The sequence below is a fragment of the Cygnus olor genome, chromosome 5 (assembly GCF_009769625.2).
Source record: "Cygnus olor isolate bCygOlo1 chromosome 5, bCygOlo1.pri.v2, whole genome shotgun sequence".
In the NCBI taxonomy this organism is placed as follows: Eukaryota; Metazoa; Chordata; class Aves; order Anseriformes; family Anatidae; genus Cygnus; species Cygnus olor.
In genome coordinates, this window is record NC_049173.1 from 18,299,327 (window position 1) to 18,324,508 (window position 25,182).

At 40.2% G+C, this 25,182-nt stretch overlaps 1 protein-coding gene across 13 annotated transcripts in view; it reads left to right on the forward strand.

The window, feature by feature from the left end:
- FOXN3 (forkhead box N3) overlaps window positions 1-24,879 on the forward strand; it is a 200,236-nt gene extending 175,357 nt beyond the window's left edge. For 7 of the 13 annotated variants that reach the window (XM_040560111.1, XM_040560107.1, XM_040560105.1 and 4 more), the window contains 2 exons: window positions 6,482-6,590; window positions 17,591-24,879. In XM_040560111.1, coding sequence (XP_040416045.1) covers window positions 6,482-6,590; window positions 17,591-18,140 — 659 coding nt within the window. In that variant the 3' untranslated portion in view covers window positions 18,141-24,879. Of the gene's footprint in view, window positions 1-6,481; window positions 6,591-14,922; window positions 14,947-17,590 lie in introns of all 13 variants that reach the window. The other 6 variants (XM_040560098.1, XM_040560103.1, XM_040560108.1 and 3 more) reach the window with 1 other exon arrangement.
- The last annotated feature ends 303 nt before the right edge of the window (window positions 24,880-25,182 follow it).

Below are 25,182 nucleotides of genomic sequence, written 5' to 3' on the forward strand. Positions count from 1 at the left end.
GTACCCATTGGAGATATATTTGGAGAAACGAAGGCAAAAAGCTGCCTTAAAAACAGACCAAATAGAAAATGCTGCCTTCCTGGTGCATTTTTATTGTAAGTGAAATTTGTTAAGTGCAGTATTGTGTTTGTACTGCTTGTGCACAAATTATTTACTATAGCTGATGAGGCGGCTTCCAGCCTAACTTTTTATATCAGAAAATGATAAATCATTGACAGTGAAATGTTTCATAAAGCTATTTTTGCTGACAATTCTGTAGCAAAGTGAAAATTGGAAAAACATTTTCATTGGGTTGAAACTTTCCATTCCATTTGTTGGCGATTTGCAAGGAATGGCATCCTCAACTTGTATTTAAGTGGATTTTTTTTTAACTTCAGTTTTTCAGTATTATGTCATTAAAGTGAAGAAATGAAATTGGAGAGGAAAGTTACTGTTCTGAAATACTTTCTACTTCCTTCTCCTATTCCTTATATTCTGATTTAGCAGTATGGTTTTGTTTGTTTGTTTGGGGGAAGTTTGGGATTGGGGTGGTTAATTTTCGTTCTCTTTCTGAACACAATATTTTACTACCGGGTTCTCCAAAATAAGCAGCGCTGGTTTTTTACTTCATGCAAAAAAATAACTCTGAAGATTACATTGTTTTTATAAAATGTCCATACTGAAGGTATGAGTGGGATGGGATTATCAGGATATACTTTTCCCTCCCCTCTCAAATTTTTGCTTAGGGTAAATAGCTTGTCGGATGCATTCTTGATTTGCAGCTTGTTAGGGCTGCAGACTATGGAATTTAAGAAAATTAAAAGAGTAATTGTGAAATTACTCTTGAACAGTAAAATTGAAGAAGTTAGGCAGATGGTATCAAATTTATGGCTGAGATAAAGAGTTGAAGTGAATAAAGTTACACATTTGGCAGAAAACATTTGCTTTTGGCAACTTCTTATGTCCCATCAATTACACATCATCAGCAATTTCCTATTTTCAGCCCTTGTAGCCTGAGAGAAAGTATTCTGCTAAACACTGTCCTGGAAGAGGAATTGGCAGAAAGAAGCTAAAACTGACAGATATTAGCAAAAACTCAATTTTCTCTTGCCTACAATGATTTGTTCTGTGCTACACGTGATGGGTCACAGAAGAGAGCCCTGACATAAATGCATGTGCCACATGGTGACAGAGAGGCAGAGAACCAGTCTGTCCCTATGGGATACCTTCACGCTCTTAATATTTCACTTTTGAGAAGTTCATTTTCAGTAAATATTCATTCTTCCTCACTGGTCTAAATCTTGGTTACCTTGAGCTAGACAGTTTTATAGAGTATGCTTCTTTCCCAGATGGCATAAGGTACTCGTTCGTTACTCCCTTTCTTTTTAATTTCCTTGATTTACAAAAAATCTTGGACAAGGTTGTTAGCTTAGCTGGTTGGGTGAAGTTTGCTTCACCGCCACACGCACACTTGAGAGGAAGAGGTTATGGATGCCATGTGCCAAGGGCTGTGATGAAAGAAGCCCCATAGTTTGGGATACTCTACTCGAGAATATGCTCTGAATTCAGATAGTCCTGCATTAGGTGTAGGATGGTCATATGGCCTTCTAGTTATCTTCCACCCCCAGCTGCTGTGTGCAGGCTGCAGAGCAACACTGGATCTTTGTAGGCTTCTCTTGGATCTTTCTAACATTATCTGAACACAATGCTTTGATGGATTCAGATTATGGTATGTTCTACAACATGGCATTCACTTTATTGTCTGTTAAACTGTAGTGTAAAAGCTTGCTATAGAGTATAAAAGATGGATTATTCTCCCCCTTGGAGAATTTCGGAGATGTAGTTTTGATTTTTTGATATTACGTGCGTTGCTTCTCTCCACAGTTAATCACTAGAGGCTTGAAATTCCATCAAATCCTATTCCAGTTGTGGAATTTCACCAGAGCAGTGTAAGATCCCCAAATCATTTCCTTCTTAATGCAAAAGATTAAAGGCAGATTCTCTCTAGATTTTTTTACCTCTGTTTACCGCAGTTGAAGTATTTCTTGGGTTTTAAGCTTTCTGAGAGAGAAACGAGATCCATTGCCTCTTTCAAAACATAGCAATGATAGAAGCTGAAAGGTGAGTAATGGTTTTGTTGTTTCAGACTCTTCAAGTTTCACTAAGAACATTTTGAAAGAGGAAACCTTTATCAAAGAGGTGTACTGATCTTTTGCATTGTACTCTAGAGCTGAGTTTCTCAGACATAAATGTCTGTAGGCACTTGCACAGAAAAGGTGTAAATTGCATTTCACACTTCTGCCTAGGAATGGGGAACCATGTAACCTGCCTGTGCTACTGGTTAAAGCAGCATTAGAAAAGAGGAGTCTGGGCTGTAAGGTGTTAGTCCAGACTGGCACTGATTTTTGATATGGTTTAGGTTAAATTATTTTACCTCCACACCGTGAATCTTCAATCTAAAGTGTAAACACCTAACCTCAAAGTATGGTTTCAAAACTTAATTAAAGCTGGAAAGGCACAACTGTATCTTTGGAATAAAAGTACTACATCTTTTCCAGTAAATAATCCACAGCCCTTCAAAAGCACCAACGCTGGAAAACAGTTCTTTGGATAGTCAATAACCATCTTCATACAGCCTGCACAAAGGCAGGGATAGTATCTAGGAACCCAGGATAACATGCATATTAGCAGTTTATAGATATAAAAATTGTAATATAATTAGTTACTGTCATCTGGGGAGGGATGGGTATCGATGCTGCTTGAAATGCTAGTTTGTAAGTAGAGACGCGTGACGAATAGGTATCAGTCTTACAGTGGCACACTGGCTCTGTGCATAATCTAGAAATAAATAACCTTTACCACTGAATTATTTTGATCACCGCTGCTTTTCATGTGAGGTTATGATGCTACAGGAGCTCATTTACCAGTAAGCTGTTTTTTTCTCATGCTGGTTCCAGATGTTTGCAGAAAGGATACACTGCCATGTCCACTGTCCTCCTTCAGCAGATCTCTTGCATACAACCTTTCTGTATTTCTGTCTGCATGGCTTAACTACCAATGTAGTGGTACTGCTGTGTTGGCAAACAAAAAGAAAACGAATTCCAAAACCACTGCTGTTGCAAGCTGAAATAGTTACCGGATTCTGAGTGTTGATTTCAATATACAAAGCTGTGGCGTACTTCAGAAAAAAATGAAGGCTTCTTTTGGCACTAACTGAAGTCTTTGAATGAGTGGTGGCACACTGAACGGACCAGGCATAATTGAAGTGAATTTCATAGGTGGGAACACAGGTACTGGACAGTCAAGGTGTCTCTTTGGGGATAATTTCATAGGATAGCAAACTTCTACCTCCCCTTCCCTTCCCTTCCCTTCCCTTCCTTCCCTTCCCTTCCCTTCCCTTCCCTTCCCTTCCCTTCCCCTTCCCTTCCTTCCCTTCCCTTCCCTTCCCTTCCCTTCCCTTCCTTCCTTCCTTCCTTCTTCCCTTCCCTTCCCTTCCCTTCCTTCCTTCCCTTCCCTTCCCTTCCCTTCCTCCCTTCCCTTCCCTTCCCTTCCCTTCCTTCCCTCCCTTCCCTTCCTTCCCTTCCTTCCCTTCCCTTCCCTTCCCTTCCCTTCCCTTCCCTCCCCTTCCTCCCCTCCCCCCCCCCCTCCCCTCCCTCCCCTCCCCTCCCCTCCCCCCCCTCCCTCCCCTCCTTCCCTCTCCTCCCCCTTCTCTTCCTTCTTCTCTATAATCTGTACATTCCTGAAGGGCAGAGGTGGGATCTGTGTGTGTGTTGAGGTGGGGATATTTCTAAACATGAAGCTTTTGAAGAGAATGCTTCCAAGTAGGGCACCATGACTTAAAAACCTGCAAAGAGCAAAGGGTGGTGGACGATGGAGGAATGGTTTGAGTGGGGATGTTATATATAGAAAGTCCAAGCTATGAAACTTTACGGTGTATTTTATGTACATAGCAGTGCAGAAAAATGAAACTCGGAGAAAGTCAAGATGGAAGGAAATGAGCCAAGATTTTGGGAGAATTGATTCGGAGGAGTGAACAGCCTTTTTTTAAAGAAGCAACAGAGTTGTCAGTAAGGCAGAAAGAGAGAGCAGGAGAGAAGCCAGGGTAAGATAAGCATCAGCTAACTTTGCCAACAGACCAGGATAATTAGGTAACTATGGAGAGAAGACTTTGGGCATCAAGGAGCCTGTTGCTCTTTTTTAGAGTAGAATTGTCAGTGTGTTTGCTTTGAAGTTGTGCATGTATATTTATTTAAGCAACACATAACTAATTGACAAGTGACTGTGTGCGTTTATGCGTAAATGTTTTATTTCAGTATAAAACCCTATGGTTTGTATCTGAGTAAAGATGAAATTACCATATCTCTCTAGGTCAAATTTCTTGGTTCATTTCTTCTACGGAAGCTTTGTAAATACAAAGAAACTGTACTGTAGTGCAAAATGATATCTATCCCTCTTGTAAGCCTGATGGAAAAACCATGCCATTGGAAATGATGTTTTTTTATTGATCTTTTGACGTTTAGCAGGTTTATCTATCTGTAGCTTTGAGTTTGCCTGTTATCTGTGCATTTGGTTAGCCATATCCTTGAGCAGAGTACTTCACTTTTATGGCAGTGTTATTTTGGCCTTCTTAAGGCCATGGTGTTGAAACAAATATAATAAAAACTCCAAAGTCTGAATTTTTTAGCAAGAGAACATTCCTCTGTACTACCTACAAACCCAAACATTGGAGCATTTAAAGCCTTATAATGTCCCGAGTGAAATGGCCACAATCGATTTCTCATAATCTAGTTCTGGAAGAAAATGCACAAAGCAGTGAAGTATAAATAGTAAAAAGCAATTTTTTAATTATTTTGGTCATTGAAAGCTGACCCTAGTTGTTATAAAGTAGATTCTGTAATTTTAGCCATTTTAGGCTGTACTTAAGCACCTAAATATAAATGACCTGTTCTTAAGAGGTGCTCAAATGCAAGGGTGGGTATCACGCGGCGGCAGGATTTGATTAGGGGTGATGTACTCTCACCAGCAGCAGAAAGAAGATTATTTTCCCAGAACTAATCTTTGTGGTCTGGAGTGAAGCAAGGTGAGCATCAGGATGGCAGGAAGGGGAGTGTGGATCTGGCTTGGTGTTGATAGCAATGTACCTCAGCAGCTTAAAAATAATGTACTTCCAAGCCTGCATTTCTCTGCCTCGGAATACACTAATAGTTTTAGGGGTCAGCATTTGAAGCTGGGTATGCTTTGGTTCTTAGGCTGAATGAGTTTCCCAGTCTCTCTGTAATTTGCTTAGGTACGACCTTTAAAAGTAAAATTCTGTAGCTGTATATGAAGTGATGGGGTTTGTATATATCTCATATGTATTTTTATTATACCTGGATGTTTAAAAATGACATACAGAGTAATGGTAATCGCTGTCTTTTTGGACACTCCCCACCAGGGGAGGGTATAGTAGAAATGTTGACTTATTGTGAGGGTAAAGCAAAAATGAGCAAACTGGCCAGCTGTGGACATTCAGGTGGAGGCTGTTGGACGTTGTCATTGCAGCCTGCAGGGACGTAACAGTTGTGCTAACCCAGGGCGTTGTGCCTAAGTCACTGGTCAGTGCTGCATTCGGTAGTCCTGCAGCCCAGGGTGGAGGAAGAAAATGCTGAGGACACAGAAAAGTGCCTGGATGCAAACAAAGTACTCGGTTCTTGGTTAAAATCTTATTGGGCAGAGCTGCAGTTTTTGATACGCAGCCAAGGTAAAAGTCCCCGTGAAGCCTCCCGTGCGCAGCACCTCCGGGTGCTGGGGGCATCAGCCCAACACGGTGAGTGGGGGCGACCAGGCTGTCCCCAGGCTGCCTGCTGGGGCACTTTGCTGCTGTCAGGTGGGGGACAGAGGTCGCTGGGTGCAGAAGAGAGGAGCTAAGAAGTGGTATGGAGCTAATGCCTTTTCAGCCTCTTCTCTTTACCTTGTAAATCCGCATTTGTAGTTAATCTTTTATTTTGCAGGAGACAGAGGCCAAGAGATTGTTGCTCAGAAAGTGAGCCAGGATGATAACAAGCTGTGACTTATGTCCTTGCGAGTAAATTGTTTATATTCTGTTTATCTGCAAAGGGTCATTCTTTCTTATTGTAGATGAAACAATTACAACTATGCTCATAGCTGGTTTTGACGCTAAGCACATACCTTCCCAGCAGAACTGTGATTATAAAACCAGGGATTCAATTGTACAGGGAATGGTCAGCAGCAGCTAGGTCAGGCAGTGGCTTTCACAAGCCACGTTACCACTGGTTGCTGTTAAACTTGTTGCCATGAAAATAGCATTGAAAATAGGATGACATTCACAAGAGTTGAGACTGAGAAGCTAAAAGGTAAGCAGTGTACTACATGAAGTGTATTACTTCTCTGATGTTTTCTCAATTCTTTGAGAAGCTTAACTTCCACGTTCTGCTCACATGCTTTTCTGATGTTTTCTTTAAAAGGAAAAAATGTTCTTTTTTTTTTTTTTCCTTCTTCTTAGTTCCTCCAGGAGTGATACAAAATGGAGCTCGAGTTCTGAGTAGAGGAATATTTCCTGGAGCCAGGCCATTGCCAATCAACCCTATAGGAAGCATGGCTGTTGCAGTAAGGTAAGAGTGGTTCATTGTGAGATCTTCATGAAATAAATTAGTATTTTGCAGAGAATGTAAAATTATATGTAAGCTCACATCAGTAGAAGCTTTACTGCTTGCTAATACTTCAGAGATTATAAATGAAAAAACCTCTGCCATCTAAAATGTGAGGTTTATCATTCTTTGCAGGATAGTCATAGCATATCTGTCTGTTGCATAGTGGCTTATAAAAAACATAGCTTTGTTTTCACTAGCAAATTGCAGGCAGTTTACGGTGAGAAGCTCCTTGGGTGACCTGTTTTTCTAAGTGCAGATGTGTTTTCCTGCTCCCCCCCCCGCCTCTGCCACTTTTTTAAAGACAATTTCCTGAACCTTTACCAGGGATTAAATATGAGAGAGAAGCATATCAGTAATATTAAAGCAATTTCTGAAAGATATCTAAACATATAGCTGTCATTTTGTTATTAATGTAGGTCTTCGTGAGGTGGTTTCTTTCATTACAGATTCTATTTCAAGGTTATACTGCAACATTCAAGGGTAAAATGTTGTTTGAAGATCCTCAACTTTTTTCAGAAAGCAGGGCAGTAAGGGACATCTAGTGATGGTAATAAGAACTGTGCGTCAGTGCTTTGCTGTACTTGAAGCCCTGATGGTTTCTTTTTGCAAGAACAATTTGCCTTAGGTGTAGCTCCATTTGCAGTCAGTCACAACAGAGATTAATTTGGTCAAGTGTGCTGCCAGTGCTCTTTCCTTTCACAGCTCTCAGAATCAGTAAAAGCCATTTCAGCTCAAGCAGTTGGGTGTTCTGGGTGGGGTTTCATAATCAGCGCTGCCCCTGCTTTGCTGGGCTGCTCCAATTGCAGCCTCTGATCTCAGCAAGTGGCTGCAGAGCAGTGAAATAAAGTAGCTTGCTAGCTACTTATTCCATCATTATTTGCTTGGGATTTTTTCCCATTTGCACTTTAGTTTTTATCCCTTTTTAGAATTAGTGTCTAGCCCTTTGGATAGTTTTTATATCCAATAAATTGAGGGAGAGAGAGACAACCTATGACATTCATGTAATCTTGATGCTTAAAAATGCATAGAGGGGAAGACACTAATTGGAATAAAATCCAGATTTTTGATGGCAGCTGTTTCAACTGTTTTTCACATTTGCTGCGCTGTAGGGATACAACCCTGAGGGTCATCCTCCAGAAGTCTGCCGTTTGTTTCCGTCTCGCTTTTCCCCAGTCTTGGCCTAGCAGTGGAGGTCAGCCCTCTTCACTAGCTTTGCCGCTGGCTTTGGCCAGGACTTGCATTCTGCTCCAGTGGGGATTGCAGTGCTGTGGGACTATTGGATCATTAATTCTCTCTCTCTATATATATATGTATTATATATTTATATTTATGAAGTGTCCAAGCTAAATGGAGGACACAATGGTCTGAATATTCTCTCTTGAGCTTATCTGCGTTTCCAGCTCAGGGCCATTTCTTAAGCAGCGGAGACTGTTTGTAATCAGGGTTGACTTAGGATGGAGATAGGTCTGCTCTTCCTTCCAGGCCACTCAGAAACTTCCTTGTATGTAGACATCTCCAAACTGCTATGCTGCTGTAAGGCTGTATATAGTTAACTTTTACAGCCTTAGTTAACTTATACAGCCTAGTTAACTTGCATTTTCTGAGGACTCTTCTCTTGTGTTTTTTTCAGCAGGTAGAACAGGATCTTTGCCAGCTACTTCCTAATGTAAATTCAGGAAATAAGGGATTTTACACCTCCCTTGCCTGTGTGCTTCTTGCTCTGTCTCAGAGAAAAGCATTTATAATTCGTTAATGCAGACATATTTCTAATTCTTTTTATTCTCTTCTCCAGCCTTAGGCAGTATTAGAAATAGCTTGCTATGAATATATTGCTGGTCTGCATGATGTCTGCTCATATTTAAGGGCTCCTGCAATATCCCCTCTCCTAATTCTTGCAAAAAAACATGGACAGGGAGGCTGTGAATTTGAGAAGTGATTTTGAGAAGTTAGGGGGCTCTCTTCAGTAGAACAAGTTCAGAAGGCAGTTTTGTCTTGTGCCTGCTGGGGATATTAAAATTCAGAATTTCTTTGGGAAGCTCAGCCTGGAGGCACAGTACCTTTTAGCCCATCATCTGGTCTTCTCAAAACTGGATACTTCTGTTACCTGTTATTGTGAAAATGAGATCCTGTTTATTCGTGCTTGCTCCTCTCCTCACATACGCAGAGCTAAATGGGGCCTGTCCTGTAGAGCTTTCATGGCATCTCATGAAAATCCATACAGCTTCTGCTTATCGTGTACAGCAGAGGGAGTTTATCACAGTGTCCACGCAGCCTTCCTGTGTTGCAGTACGAGTAGGAGTACTGCTCACACAGAGCTGTCATCCCTGCACAGAGGGAGATGCTCCTGTCAGGCTGGCAGGGGGCATTTTCAGGCATGTTCAGGTCAGTTTCCCCTTCCAGCTTTCACCAGGAGTGGTGCAGGCTCTTGTTCCAGTATTTTTGCAGAAGTTATGTTCCTCAGCCTGTATACTCAGGAAGAGCCAGACAGCTTCTTTCCAAGATTTTATTCAAATAGGTATTTGAGAGTTCCTCTGGTGTCCTAAGTGAAAGGCCTAAAACGTTGTGTTTCTCATTTTAACTTAGGGGACCTCTAGCATTTTCTTGGTCGCGGATCCTTGCATATCAAATTAAACCTCTTACTGTTTTTCTTCATTACTGTACATAATGTAGAAGTTACTGGTTCTTCTCTAAGGTGCTGCTGTTCAGTTGGCCCTTCCTTGCTGTCTGAGGGGTTTATTTCATTTTGTGTTTATTTCCTCAGTATCTTAATGGTCTTTGGGCTTGCTGTCCCCCAAACTGGGGAAATACTGTTTGCTTGTGAGAGCCTGTCCTCAAACCACAGTCCATGCTTGTGAAGTCTCTTGCTCTATAGGATTGCCTGGATGATTCACAGATACAGCATTTATTTTCCCCTTTTCACCTAATGCATTCAATGCTTTGGGAAATATTTAGGATCCTACAGTTACGTAGTACCCAGCCTCTTCCGTGGTTGTCAGGCAAACCACTAGTTTCTCTCAAAAACCAGGCCAGACCACAGACCACCACTTTCCTGTTAATTTTCATATAGGCTGTGAAACAGAAATGCCTGAGAACATTTTCAGACACTCTTTGCACAGTGTCTGTATCTACGTGTGCTATCTGGTCGTATTTTTTTTTTCCTTGCTGGCAGTTAGGTAACTAAAGCAAGTGGCGTGCTGCAGATGGAGTCTGCCAGCTCCCTCCCTGAAGGAGATGCTGTTTTCTGTACCATCATTGGAGTTCCTCATAGTTTGGGGACTGTATAAACTTATTTTTTTCTTTTTTTTGTGCTACTTTTTTCCTTTTAGTGCCCTAGGACATACTCTGGTACTGCTGCTACTGAGTCTCTGCAGACATAAAAGTTGCTGTATTTCTCTGTACTGATGAACCCTCTCATTTCCCCTCTGCAGGTCTAGCATGTTAGTTCTGTTACACTGCCCATTGCTTGCACTTACAGTTCAGGTCCATGTCACATGCTGGAGAATGCAGCAAAGTGAAACATAAATGTCTGTGCAGCCAGCCGAAAGATTTGTTATCAAGCAGACTGTGCAAATAACTTGCAGTACGTTACCCTGTAGTGCAGACTGCTCTTCTTCTGTCAAAAACAAAGTAACACAAAGGTTGGTCTTGGGTTAAATGTTGCAGTTGTAATTCGGTGGTATTCTGTTATTCAGAAGGGAAGCCACAACACAGAACTAGATGTTGAAATCAGTGATTTCCGTTATGTTAGCTCCCATTAGGTGGAAAGTTTGCTGTGCTATTCTTTTCAACAGTGTGACAATGTATTAGCACACCTTGTCCTGCCCAAGGTATTGATGTGTTGTTGTTCCTATGTAATTACGTGGCAATTATGGTATCTTTTATATATAAAGTAAAATACAGTGGATTTAAGTGGATGATTTAAAAAACCTACTGAAAAGTATTTAAAAACAACAAATCCACCCATTTCACACAAAGAAAGAATAGCAATTGAGGAGAGCATCATATGGTGTAGTGCATTGGCTTAAACTTCACAAACAGACCTTTCGTTCCAAACTAATCTACAAATGGAAAGGCATCCCACACTATTTTTTACTTTGAAATCATCCTCTGGTGTTAAATCTCCACAGCAGAGCATAATTGGATGTGTTTTGACAGTAGCTTTTATTTACTTTATTCCCACCACTTTTAGCTTGTTTATCATCCATACTTTCCATGTTGTGGCTGACAAGTCTAAGACCACCGAAGACAGCAGGGGAAATAACGCTTCAAAGCTGCACAGCGGTGTAGCATGTCTCTTACACGAGATCCTCATAGATATTTTTGGCAGACCATATCCCTATCCAGTTCCCTGAGTGAATCTAAAGCAAATGCAGTGATGAGTCTGAATATGTAGAAAATAAAATACTGGGTTAAAAAGGTATTCAGTGGAAGCCAGCAAAGCCAGTAGTGCCTTCCATGCAGCAAGGAGTTGGCTGCGCTTCAAAGGTGAGCTTTTGCTCTTCTATATACAGTTGGAAAATACCCTTTAGGGTGTTTACTTAGGAGGACTTCCGTAGACACTTTAGCAGGCGTAGTCTCTATCAAATGGCCGGTGCATCTGCAGTGTGCATCGTGGCAAGATGCAAGAAGCTCTATCTATATAATCACATTCCAAATTAGTTAGGCGTTACCAGTTACACAGACCCTGTGGAAGAGCACGAGCTTGGAAGAGCTCTTTGCACTATGCTTTCAGAGCAGTCAGCAGGAAGCCTCTCACCATGACGTTTGTAATTTTCTTTGGTTTTCCTCAGTGCACGAGTGGTTCATGTCTGTGTCTGCCTGAAGTGGGCAGACCCACCGAGGTGAGGTTGGTGGAGTTTCAGCAGCTGTGTGGCATAGGCCTTGTTATTCAGTCCAGGGTAGTCTGCAAAAGATGTTTAACAAAATATCCTTGGTAATGTTTCTGTAATAGGCCTTTTTTTCATTTCCTCTGCCCTGAATATTCACTGTGCTACAGAGGCTGTTGAACAGTGTTCAGACGGGCTCCCAGGGTGTCCAGGATGGGTCTGAATTCTTAATTCCTAACCTGTTGGCTGTGTTCTGCCCTAATTCTGCTTCTCCCACTGAATTAGATAGCTGAGGAAAGCAGTGCTTTTAACTCCCACTGATTTCATTTTACCTTTGGAGCTGTAGCACTGTATGGACAGTTTGTTGTTCATCCTGGTGCACAGGGCTTCATGGTCTGTTCAACAGCCTGTTCTGATGGGAGGGCCGAATGACAACCCCATCCCACAGCACTAGCCAGCAATTCACATGAGATGCAGGTAGAAAAGAGGCAAGCAGAGTTCATAGCTAGCTCAGTGGGAAATCTTAAGGAGCAGGTAAAACCACTAGGATTTGGGACAGTCCTAGTAAAGATGCTGTGGCTGACTTGGCATTGCCTTTGTTGATACAGTCAGAAGTTTCAGGTTGGAGGATAGTATTGATCATCTTTGCTTAACTATTTGGGGTTTTTTAGCAAATATTTCACCAGGATGAATCCAAGTATGTTTCAGGCTAGTTGAAAACTTAGGCAAAACTTTTTTATATGCCACTTATGCCTAGGTAACAGGTTAAATTGCTTTTGGTAGTGTTTGTTAGAAAAAAACAAAACTCAATTATTTACATTAATACAGGTTAAAAATAAAATCTAGTGGGAAATTATTAAGATTTTTTTGTTTTAAATTCTCTTTTCTCACAGAATATTTCTAGGTTCTGAAGGACATTTCACAGTTATCTTCAAATTGCAAGCACAGTTTCCCAGGGAATGCGATACAATATGTTCCCTTTTCCTAGAGAGAGCAAGTGCATCCACACAAATAGAGCTACTGCACTTCCTTTATTTTGGAAAAAAAACTACAACACACAAAAATACAACACTAACAAGCTACTTCAGCATGACTAGATTTTAAAATATTTGTTCTTTTTCACCATTAATGCTACCGTTCCTCTGTAGCTCTTCATTATTGGGTGACAAGAATGGGTTCTGTGCCTAACTTTATTTGAAGGGACAAGATTGTTATATATGATTATTTTAACTTCAAATTTATAGGGCAATTACAAGAGTGTACCTCAGGCCTAGCTTCCATTATGGTGGCTTTGTTCCTCATGCTGGCATTATTTTTGTGTTGTTTTTTTTTTCTCCCTCAAGTCAGCCATTCAAGCAGTGATTAAATAAACCAAACATAAGTAACATGTGCAGCATAGATGCCAAAGCATAAGTAGAATTACATACTGTCATTATTTATGAATGTTTACTTTAGCTTAGGTAAAAGAACTGGTAGATGCTTCCTTTCATAAATTCTTACTTGTATATTCTTCATGTTCTTGTTTATTACTGGTGTGATCAGCTTAACAAGCCCCAAGTCACCCTTGTTGCATTGCATTCCCCTTTCCACCTGTAATAGGCAGGATCCTTGGCAGCTGAAGGGTTTTTTTTTTAGTAACTAAAGGACAGAAGAACAGTCTGACAATTACTTTTCCTGCAAAGAAAAGAGCACTGCATTTGTCTGAACTTCAGATTTGCTGTTGATATTGACAAAGTGCTCTTTCTGAAAACAGCTCATGACTCATATTTGTTGTGGTCCTTTGCATAGGATTATGCTGTAAAGTATCTCTCTAAGAGCTTCTTCTATCATAGTGTAACCAGCTTGTTGACTTTTGACTCGATAACCACTGATAGAATCTCATCACGCAGCAGTGAGCATCAGTTATCTTCTATGTGCTTGCTCATCAGCCTATCTGCTCCTGTGTAGTATTTTTAAATAACAGTTCAACTACCTGTATCTAAAACTTCTCACTTTCCTGATTTTCGTCTGGAATTACACTACCTATACAGTAAAAGAGTGCTTTGCTGTTTTAGCAAACCTGGAACCTGTCAAAATGCATAAACACACTTACAGTACCAAACTGTATTGCTTTCCTCATATCTTTTAACTGACGGTTTCCAAAACTGTCACTTACGTGTATACAATATCTGTCATCCAGAAGGACTGGAGGTAGTTAAGCTGGTACTTAAACTCTACATAGGTTTGTTTTGTTCATCAAAGGAATGTACCTGTCTCTGGTGTGCAATACAGTAAGTATTTTCAGCAAAACTTCTTGCCATTTTGCAAACAGAATGTGGTTACATATCTTTTTTTTAAAGACAGCAGAGAAATTTAAGGAAGATATGTCTGCCCTTGATAGAAGGATGGAGACTTATTCCTGTCTAATCCTGAGGAAAACTCCTTTAAAAGGCAAAGGTGGTACCATGGTGCAAAGGAAATTGCTTCATTGCTAACTTGAGATCCAGCTCCTGTGGGCTCCATCTGGCTCCCGATGAAATTAGTAACAGAACTCAATCAATGGGTTGTTACCAATTAACAATGGGAATGGAATCAGGCTTTCAAAAGGCCAAACTTATCCCTGAAGTGCTTGAGGGTTGTGTAATTGTGCTACAGCCAATTGAAATATTTTTAAAAGAAGCTGTGCTTGGTACTGTTGGTTGTGTAACTGTGGTTAAGGTCTGTCAAGCAAATAAAATAGTCCATGTGTATAGGATGAAAAGCTCTAGCAACTGTCCCCTGGCCTTTCCTGACAGAGGAAGCCACTGCTTTAAAATATTTGAAAGCGTCAGTTTCGGAAATTTTGAAATGAAGTGCTGAACTAGAAAATGGGAAGAAAGTAAGGTATTTAAATAATTTTTCCCTCACTGTTATACTAAGCACAGCACTTGAAATGCTTTTTCTTCCCCTACGTAATTTAAAAACAATCCAAACATCAGAGCAGTTGCCGGTTTTAAAAATCTATTATTGTTAGATTGTTAATCTATTGTTTATCACTCTTATTGTAGTGATAAAGTTAGAATTACAACCAGAATTATGAGCAATAATGGATTTGGCTGGCCAAAATCTATCCCTCGAAACACAGGGGAGTTCTGCCTCCTGATGATGTACGTTGAACTTTGTAGATCGCCAGATTAATTTGTTAGTGAGCGTGTAACTGTATAAGAGCAATATAAAGCTTTAGAATGTCTCAGAAGCATGTGTGGAACATGAATGGTTTAGATATTAGTTTATTCAACTCTTATTTATGTAGTAATATCAATTATAACTAATTCTTCATATCTTATGTTTGAGCTATTGCCTGTCAGATTAATTTACTTCCAGGCTACATGAATTTTGACCTGATGTATATCCTAAAACCCTGTATAATTCATTTTCATTTCTGTGGATATCCTTTGCTAATTCTCTCCTTGACCTGCTTTCTCTTCCTTTTTTATTTCCCCAAGCAGAACTGGTTGGAAATCTTTCAAAATGTAAGTGAAAAACAAAGATTTTTCTGAGATGCAAATGCTGTCCATTTCCTGACCAGTTCCACCCTAGCTCCCTTTCTTTTGAAGTGTATTGGTATTTCCTATTTCCTCCCATTTTTTAGGTGATTAAGTTTGTGGGGTTTTTTTCACCTTTCTGTCTTTCTTTGCCATCATACCTATTTGCAGTCGCTCTCTGTGGGATCCTAACCCCATAGTACTACACCTTCCCCCAGGACGTTGCTACTGTAATCCCCAGGCCTTTTCATTCTGTTTTTGTGCTTTTTTGAAAGGATTGGGATCTGGAGTAAGTCCCTTGGGCAGAGCTTTTGAATCCAAATTATAGCCCCTTTATGGAAAAGCAAACACTGAAGACTCAAGAGGGGGCAAACCAGGGAGGCCTTTTGGCACATGGTTGCTCTGCTCCATGGAACTGTTGCTTTTCTTTTATTGATCCTCTCTGGGAACAAATAGGGGTAGATCGAATCACATGAAAATGGGCATCTTGATTTAAATCCCATCTGTCAGAAGTCTCGTTCGCTAATAACCGAGCCAGTAAGAATCCCATTTGAGTTCCTGCCTATTTTGTCCTGTGTCTGTTCCCTTGGAGCAAGAATTTATTGGTGGTTTTGTATGGAAAATCAGTGGCATGTGATTTTTATTGAGCCACATAGCTCTGACTATTAGATGCCTAGTAAAATCAAGTCACTTTAATTTTATGATAATTTATGATAATTTTGAACATCTTTAAATGTAAATTTACCCTAAAAATGAAGAATCTGTCACTTAAAATGCATCACATGCTTTTTTGTAATGACTGATCTTAAGGAGCTGGTTATAAATTCACCTTACAACTAGTTTAGTACGGATGATTTCTTCTTTTAAGCATTTGGCATCCTCTAATGACAACCCCTGCAGTGGCAAACCATCACAGAGTAAATGCAGCTGGCTTGCTGCACAATCATGAATGACATTGCATTTAGTTATTAATAATTGAAGGAGCTTTGTGTATTCCTTCTGGGTTCTGTATATGATTTATGGATCATAAAGCTACTTGAAAATCTAGGGGAAAATAATTCTATTGAGCAGAAGAGGTTGGCAAGGGATTTTCTTTGCTAATAACCAGCCCTTCCATTATATACATTTATTTGAAAATACTGTAAATAAGAACATTTGGAGAAACTGATTAATGCACTGCCTTTTAGCATTGTCCTGTCACTGGTTCTCAAAAGCCTCTTTCTTATTTCAGTAAGCTCCACAGACAAGAGCATTGAGATGACTAGGAGCTGTGGGATTACCTACCATTCTTATATTTCCCACCTTTCAGCCTTACCTTTCTGAAATGGGTAATACTCTGCTGTTTCTTCTGTAAAGAAACCAGACCCAAGGTCCACCCCCTGAACCTTAAAGCACTTTCCCGTGTTTTAAGTAGAGGCACAGTAATACTCTGGGCTTGCCACTGTGCCATTCCTCCTAAGAAATACCTATGTTCAGCGTGCATTTAAGAAAAGTTTCTTATCCAACACAGTTGTAAATGTGTGAAGGCACCGTGGTGATAGCATGGAGGCAGTAGGACCAGATTTTAAAGCAGTTTGTCATGTGATAGTTTAACAGACAACAGTCTTGCTTGGTTTTGTTTTGTTTTTTTTTTCTTTTTATTGATGGAGTGGTTCAAGGCTAGTGAACTGGCAGGGGCAGTGACGATGCCTTTACTCAGTGATGAGCATCCTCCTCTCGTTTTTTCGGTAGGAGTTATACACTGCACAGGGTCAGTCCATTCTGCAACAGCCTTTCAGGCATTGTGTTCTGTACTGTAAAGTCAGTGGCAATGCTCTAATATTTTCCAGTGCAGAAGGGGACACTATTAGTTTTAAAATATATCGTGCTGCAGTAGTTCCCGCAGCGCTGAGCACCATAAAACCAAAGTGGAAAATGACAACTTCTAGAGCGAACCCAGATTTTTTTCTACTGTTTGTTTTAAGCACATCATAATATTTTGTTGACAGCTAGCGTCTTAATATTATATTGTTTTTTAAGATTGTCAGTAAACTGATCTCAGTCAGAAACACGACTGGGGTACTACCTGAGTGCTGTACTTGGGTGCACACACTGTCAGGAGAAGTCCTGTCTGGGAGCCACGCTAATTCCAGCTGAAACATTTGCTACCCCAGGAACAGTAGAGCTGAGGAAGAGTCTTTGAGAGGAGGCAAAAGCAGTACACCAGAAAGGTGTTGTCTTTTCCCCACATTTTTTGAAGTGTAATTTTATATGGAAAGGGTGGAGGGAAAATGATGCAACTCATCAGAGCTTGTTTAATAACTAGTAGATAAAAAAATGTTATTGGTTTTTTCTTTGATTTTTTTTTAAACTTAGAGCAGGACTGTTCAGTCATTGTTTATTGTGGCCATCCTCCTTGCTCCCACCTCTTGTACTGCTGCTGCCTTTCTCTTGCCTTGTTACATGTGTAGAGTCCAGTCTACAAGCAACTGGAGTCTGTAAAAAGTCAGGCTCTGAAAGTGGCCTGCATGGGCATTACTTTGATGGTCATAATTTTAGATTCTCTGTCAGTTGGTTTTACCTTGGTATCTTTTGCTCGGAAGCAGGATTACTTCCGTGTGGTTTTTAAGACCGCTTCGATTTGTTGTTACAGGAATGGGATAACAAACTGCCGGATGCGGACAGAAAGCGAACAGTCGTGTGGCTCTCCAGTCGTTAGCGGTGACCCGAAGGAGGATCACAACTACAGCAGTGCCAAATCTTCCAACCACAGGAGCACATCACCTGCTAGTGACTCCGTTTCCTCTTCCTCTGCTGATGACCAGTATGAATTTGCAACTAAAGGTAGCCAAGACAGCAGTGAAGGAAGTGAAGTTAGCTTCCAGAGCCACGAGAGCCATAGTGAAACAGAAGAGGAGGACAAAAAGCAAAATCGGAAGGAGACCAAGGATTCTTTAGCTGACAGTGGGTATGCATCCCAGCACAAGAAAAGGCAACATTTAATGAAGGCGAAAAAAGTACCAAGTGACACACTGCCTCTTAAAAAGAGACGTACGGAAAAGCCCCCTGAGAGTGACGATGAGGAGATGAAAGAAGCAGCAGGATCTCTCCTGCATTTAGCAGGAATTCGATCCTGTTTGAACAACATCACCAATCGGACGGCAAAGGGGCAGAAAGAGCAAAAGGAAACCACAAAAAATTAGAACAAATCAATGATTTGTTTGAACTTACAAAGTTTTGTTTCAGCACGTCAGGTGAATTCTAATGATTTGTGGCAATATCAGAAATTTTTTCCTTTTTTTTTCTTTCTATTTGTTTTTGGTTTTGTTTTTTTTTTCTTTCTTTTTTTTTTTTGGACCCTTAAGATTTTTAATTTTAAAGGAGATTGAAGCCATAGAACTCATACTGACACTCAGCTAATTTACAAAAGCTTTTCATTACCTGAAGACAAAAAGTTAACAACAACAAAAAGCCAAAATTGCCATTGCTTTCTCCGGCTTGTCAAAAAAATGCATGGTTGAATACGCAGTGACATCAACTTTATTGTGATGGGAGTAAAATTGGGCACTTGGAAATCCCTCTTACACTAGAAGAGATGTGCATAATTTAGTAGTCATTCAGGCCTGGCCCTTAAGAATTTTTTTTAATGGCCTTACAATTGGGTTATAAGTGAATGTGAATAAAGAGATTTGGGGGAAAGAGGAGGCACGTACTTCTCAACACCAAACCAAGAACCATCTAGAGGCACTCGGATACTGTGCCATAGAAGTCTTTGGACAGCCACTGGTGGCAACTGCGCATACCGTAATGCACTTGTAGTGCTTCATGTACTATACGTGGCTCATAACGTGAAGACTGGTAACCTTAAGTTTGGGGAAAGTGAAACTATGTATGCAATGGGTTTCAGTGAAACGAGAAGAAATGGAGGGGCACTGTCAATAGCATCGCTAATCATTGAATTATGTCTTCTATATTAAATTAAGTATTCAAAAAGCCATAAGCCTGAAAATCGGCACTGCGTGCAAAAAATAATAGTGATAGGGAAAAACAAGCTATGTCTTCTAAACTGCCTGAGTGAAAAGCAATCAAGTCTAAGAAATTACAGCTATATTAAGGAAGGAAATAAATCCAAATCTTTTTCTGTGGATCAAATACTTGATCTAACTGGGGGAAAAAAGCTACAAAACCTGCCATTAGTATTATTCTGTAATTCACAAAACAAGACAGCATATTGGTGAGCAGTGAAATTAAGCTCAACAAAACAGCTCCAACACTGCCCTCAGAAGTGAGTGTGCAGTTAATGTCAGTCAGGATTCGTCTGTGCAAAAATAACAGCAGATTTCCAGATTCAACCAGCGTAAGCCAGCAGAAAAAATTTGATCCACATTGCATGGATTCCTTTTGGGAGGGGGGGGAACACAAAAAGCAAACAATGTTTTTTTATTCAAAGATGACAAAGTTCTTGTAAGGTAAATAATGTATTTAGCATGAAGCATGAATTATTTTCATATAAATATAGAAAATAGAGAAAAAGGCTATGCCTCTAATTTTTAAGCCCTTAGGCTTAGAGTTTGATTTTTTTTGTTGTTGGTTTTTTTTTGTTTTGTTTTGTTTTTGTTTTGTTTTTTGTTTTGTTTTGGTTCTTTTTTGTTGTTGGGGTTTTTTTGAAGCAGGTGTTTAAGGTTTAACCTTCTTCAGGGACAAACACTGACTGTTGGGGAACTTACTCTGCAATATTAAAAAATAAAATCTTCATGCTCTGGTAGGGCTTGGATGGTTGAATTATACTGCCTTGTCTGCACATTCAGCCCCCCTCTCCCTACTTCTGTTTAAAAAAAAAAAGAAAAAAAAAGAAAAAAAAAGTTAAAAGTGTGTCCTTTCTTCGTCTGTACATGTGTAACATGACGCAATAATCTGAGGGCAAGTTTAGTAGTGAGTGTGTATGACAGAATCAAGAGAATAATGGGAGATTAATTGAGGAAAACTCGCTGATTTGATTCAGGAATAAGTAGACAAGAAAATAGCTTTGCTAATTTGCCATGAGAAAATGAAGTTAGTAAAGAGCCTTACTGAGGTGTCCCGAGAAAAACCAGTGCTACAGAGGGTGTGATTCAGGTATAGTGCTCCTCTCCTGACATGACGACTGTTAGATTGGAGACTCCTACAGCCGAGGGAAGCTGTGAAATAAATAATACAGTCTCTCACCTGGATTCGTCAGTTTGGCATGAAAAATTCCACATGTAGAATATCCTAGAGGCAAAAAGAAAATCCCGGGGACTGAAAAACCCTACCACTTAACAGAATGAAACAGTCTGTTTCTGTAAAAGAACACAGGTTTATAGCTCTGACAGCTGTTCCAGGTAGCAGCATCACCAAGGTGGAGCTAGTTTATGGAGAGTGAGTTAGAGAAGGGTCCGACTTCCCACTCTGTGAAGTGAAATAAAAACTGCAATTGTTGTATGTGCAGTTAGGAAGTGGGAAGACTGAAGGGCAGGCTGGGCTGGGCCTGCCAGCCTTCCCGTGCTCCACAGACATTCTGTAATGCAAAGACCAGGAGCACGCTGGGGGCAGCACACAACATTGTGCCTCTCCTCCCATCTCACCCGTGTGTCCCGGGATCCAGGAGCTGCCTGACAGCTGCTGGAGCCCAGCACAACTGCCAGCTATGCAGATCAGGAAGGAGAGAGCCAAGGACGGTGGAAGGAGCAGCTGTGTGCTCCCCTCTTTGCTGGTCCTGGGGCTGATGGCCAGCATAAGCTAAAGTTGGAGTACGTAGATACTAAATCCATTGGCTGCCAACAGCCCTTGAGATAAAGTTGGGGAAAACGGGAAGCTTTCTGTCGGCCAGGTAGCACGGAGATGAATGAGCCATATCCTTCCCTCTGGCCAGAGCCCTCCCAGTGTGATTGCACTGGATCAGTCGGCTTGGTCCATTCTGTTACGGACTTTGGGAGAGTCATTGGAAATACAGACAGCACAGTACCAGCTTGCCACCACCTTCACTCAATGTGTAAGTTGTTCCATTGAGGAGCTCCTCTAATATTTATCAAAAAGCCACATTTAAAACTGAAATTCAGTGGCAGAAAATACACTTGAAACGGGGCTCAGCCATTTCTTTCCTCCAGAGAAAGCAATGTGGTGGTGTGCCGGTGGCCAGCTCCTGCCCAGTCACACACAACGCTAATTCCAGAGCAACCTCACTGATTGCAGTGCAGGTGAGATCAGTATCTGCTGTACACGTACCATACATTAATGTGGACTCTTGGTGGCTAGATATATAATTACCTCTAGTATTATCTTAGAAAATGGTCATTTTGCATAAGTATCTAATTAGGCAGGTTATTTTTATATATATACACATATATAATCTATCTACAACTTCAACACCTCCTTTATATACTTGCTGGTAAACTTAAAATGTTGGCAAACATCTATTTTCATGTAAAATGTGTTGTTCCTAGTCTGATCTGCTGAGGAGGTGGTGTTCAGTAGGAATTTACACAGTTTTGTTCAGGAACCAGCAGTTTGGCTGAGCGCTGATGTCATCAACATATGATTTCTGGAGTTTAAAACAACTCGTCCCTACCGACCCTTCCTCTAACTATTGATGAGAAGTACATGATTTGGAGTTGTATAAAATATTTATGAGTCGCCTTTTAAAACGTTTTTGTGCCTGGCTAACAATGGCAGCTTTGTCAGAATTGGTAATAATGCTCCATCAGAAAAGTTCTCTTTTTTAATAAGAATTGAGACTTTTTTCCCCCCCAAAAAAGTATATGGTCAGCCTCTCAATGCATGTGTCTCTCCTTTCACCAAGTCATGCCAAAAACTGAGTGGTAATTGCACTGTATTACGAACTCTCTCACTTGCCAGACATGAGGTGGTTTGGTTTTGCTTGTTTGCTTTCCTTACTAAGCCATTTTTAGGTGAGAAGTCATAGAATCTCTAACTTTCTATTTTCCTCATCCTATCAGTATTGCCAAATTCATGGTTCTCCAAAACAGGTGGGGGCTCGGGGAATCCCAGTAGGTCAGCAAGCGTTTAGTGGCAGGTTTCACACGGGCGTGCGTTTTAAGGGTCGCTCAGACTTCACCACGCGTTCCTTTGGAATATGCCTTCTGCAGCGAGAGGCTCTTGCAGGCCAGAGCTAATGCCACAAGCAGATTTCACTGGAGTCTGCAGGGAGGTGAAGTCTGTCAGTTGTGCTTGCATGCTGCAAGCAGGTGGATGTTCTACTGAGAAGTCATTTTGATGCAGATTTTGCCTGCATTTAGAAATTCAAGCACAGGTCTTGAACAGCTTTAATGCATCATCTGTAGCTGTTTCTGAAAGCAATCTGATGCTGATCTTTTCCTGGCAAAACCAGCAGTAGTTCTGTTGAGGTCACCAGAGTTTTGCAGAGTGATGAGACGTGCTGTTTAGGACTACAGAACTAGCCTGTGACTGTATTCTCACTGGTAATTCAGTTGATGTCCATAGGCTGACTCCTGTCTTACCTTAAAATGGGAAAAAGGAGTCCCAAAGGAGGTGCATCAGCGCCCAGTGTTCAACTGAATTGCCGTCTACCTTTGCAAAAGATACAACGAAACCCTGTGGGCTGCATTCTTCACTGGAGTGAGGTAGTGAGATGTCAATGTACTTGAGCAAAGAACGAAATCCCAAATTGTATGCCGAACGGCATACAGATAAAATAACTAAAACAACACTTCGTCTTATTTTCTCGGCAGCCACAATTGATATTGGCTCCGAGATCATTGAGGCCCTGATTTTTCTTGAAGTATGTCTGTATCTAAAGGTGTAGATAGGCGTGGTCTGAGATTTCTCTAGAACCTCTGGGTGTCTCATCTCCATTGCAACCAATGGAGCTATGGACACCCAAGTGCTCTTGAAAATCAATTTTAGTATTATTGCCATTTTTCCTTTGATCTGGCCCTAGGCATTTTTTAAAACATTCCTCTCCTATACCTCCAGGATTAGAAGAAAACTACAGAGAGAGTGCATTTACAATTTCAGAGGCAATGTGACTTACTTCACTTCATGGAGAATGCCGACAGGTTCCTTCAGGTATGCCACTGCTGCCTCAAGAGCTCATTGGCATACTTTGTAGGAAACGTTTTAAAACTTTTTCTTGACTTTGCCACCAAAAGAGCATTTGAACCATACATCCTCTTGATTGTAACAGAGTATCAGTGTTGACTGTCTGACCAGTTAAGTTTTAGTGTTCTTCACAGCCCTCCAGTAATATATCAAACACTGTTATGCACATAATGCAGCACTGTGATCTAATTTAAATAATACTTTTTTATTATTTATACTACTCTATGTAATATACATCAACACTTTGCTATATAACCTAAGTGATAACCCTCTTCTTAGTTATCTGCCAAACTCTGACTTTGTTTGGTTTATATTGCAGTTAGCACAGTTACCGAGTTGTAATGATGTCTCTTTTCCTTTGAAATGGAATGTGTAAGTCGAACTATACACTTGTGTGTTTCTGTTTTAAGCTGGAGTTTATAAGGATTTACACACAACATTCGGTGTTCTGTATAAATCTGCATACATTTGTGAATTCATCTGTTAACCCCCTTTTATTTAGAAAGTATTAATTGATGGTGGTTTATTAGGGTTTTTTATTTTTGCATTTTTATTTTTAGTACTGGTTATTCTTGAATTAAGCAGAGACTTGTCAGCTGGGTTGCTTTATCATGTATATGACCTTACGATTCTTCCACAGTTCAGCCAACAAGTACTAGCTTCACTGACCAAAAAGAAGTCTCAACCTAATGTGTCTATGGTGCTGTATTTTGCTGGTGTACATTTAAAACCAGAAATGATCTAAAGGTCACTTTGAGTTGTTCTAATAAGTAGCCTTTCCTGGTTTTGGGAGCTTGGGTTTTGTTTTTGTTTTAGCATTGAAACAAGGAATATTTATCTGAAGCTATGTAATGGTTTTTCTACTGTATCACATTTCCTTTTGCAAAGAGGGGGAAAATGACCTGATGTAACAGCCTCTCACAGTCAATGGAAGGCTTTTTTTTGTTTCACTTTTTCATTTTCAGTTAATTTCATTGAGCTTTGGATCAGGCCAGCAGTTACGAGAGCTCATTGTCTGAGGGTTTAAGGGGTAAATGACAACTTGTGCTAAAATGACGTGTTGTGCTCTATGATGGCCATCATCTAGAAATGGGATTCTTTCTCCTTCGTTTACTGTGGCCTAAAATCCCAAGACTTTCTTTTTTCATTCAGATGACATTAAACTTCAGTACATTTTTAAGTTAAGAGAGCATTGTACATTTCTTGAGTATGTGTGTGGGATTTTTCAACAACTGAAAGTAATACCTGTATCTGATAACCAGTTCCATGCCTGCATCATTCACACTCACTACTTAAAACTGCCATGATGTAAAATGTTGGGGGGAATGACTTGTGTGTGTATGAAAAGCATTATGGACTTGTACATTTTTTTATACTCTGATCTGTAATTTCTGAAATATTTTGTTTTACAGAAAAAAGTGATAAAGCAATCAAAAGACCAAGAGATTTAATATCGATGCTTAAGGGTCACAGGACCTTAACTGGCCAATAAGTTAATTTAGTACAGTGATAAGCCAATTTTTTTTCCTGTACTTGGCGTCTGAAACTGCCAATTTCATCAATATTAAAATACGAACTGTGATGGGGAATGAACAGTGATGTTAAGTTGTATTTGTGTTTACCTAAATGAGCAGTCCGAAGGCAAGTGCAATCAGCTGATCTTTAGGAAATATGAAAATGTTGATTTAGAGGCATACTTGCATTTTACATTTTCTTGATGTGTAATCATATTGCCAAAGACAAACTATTTCATCAATTATTATTGTAAATAACACTTTCCCAAAACCTACCATAAAGTTTCTGTGATGTATTGTCTTCCAGTTGCAATAAAAATTACTGAGTTGCATCAATTGAACAATTGTAGTTTTGTGAATATTGGCTTCAAAATATGCTCAGATATTAAGGAGGAACAACAATGATTTTCTTTTACAAATTAATTGCTTCATTTTTAAATAGTTCTAGCCCCAGTGGAACGTTACCTGTATCTTCACTGCAGTAGGTATCAACTCATGTTAATTTGCTGTCATATGCAAATGAGTAGACAATATTAAATTGCTGTTAAAGTTAGGGTCTGATCTTCCTTTGTCATCAGTTTCACAGCCTGGAAACAAAGCTGATTTCACTGGTAATTGTATCTTTTTTTTTTTT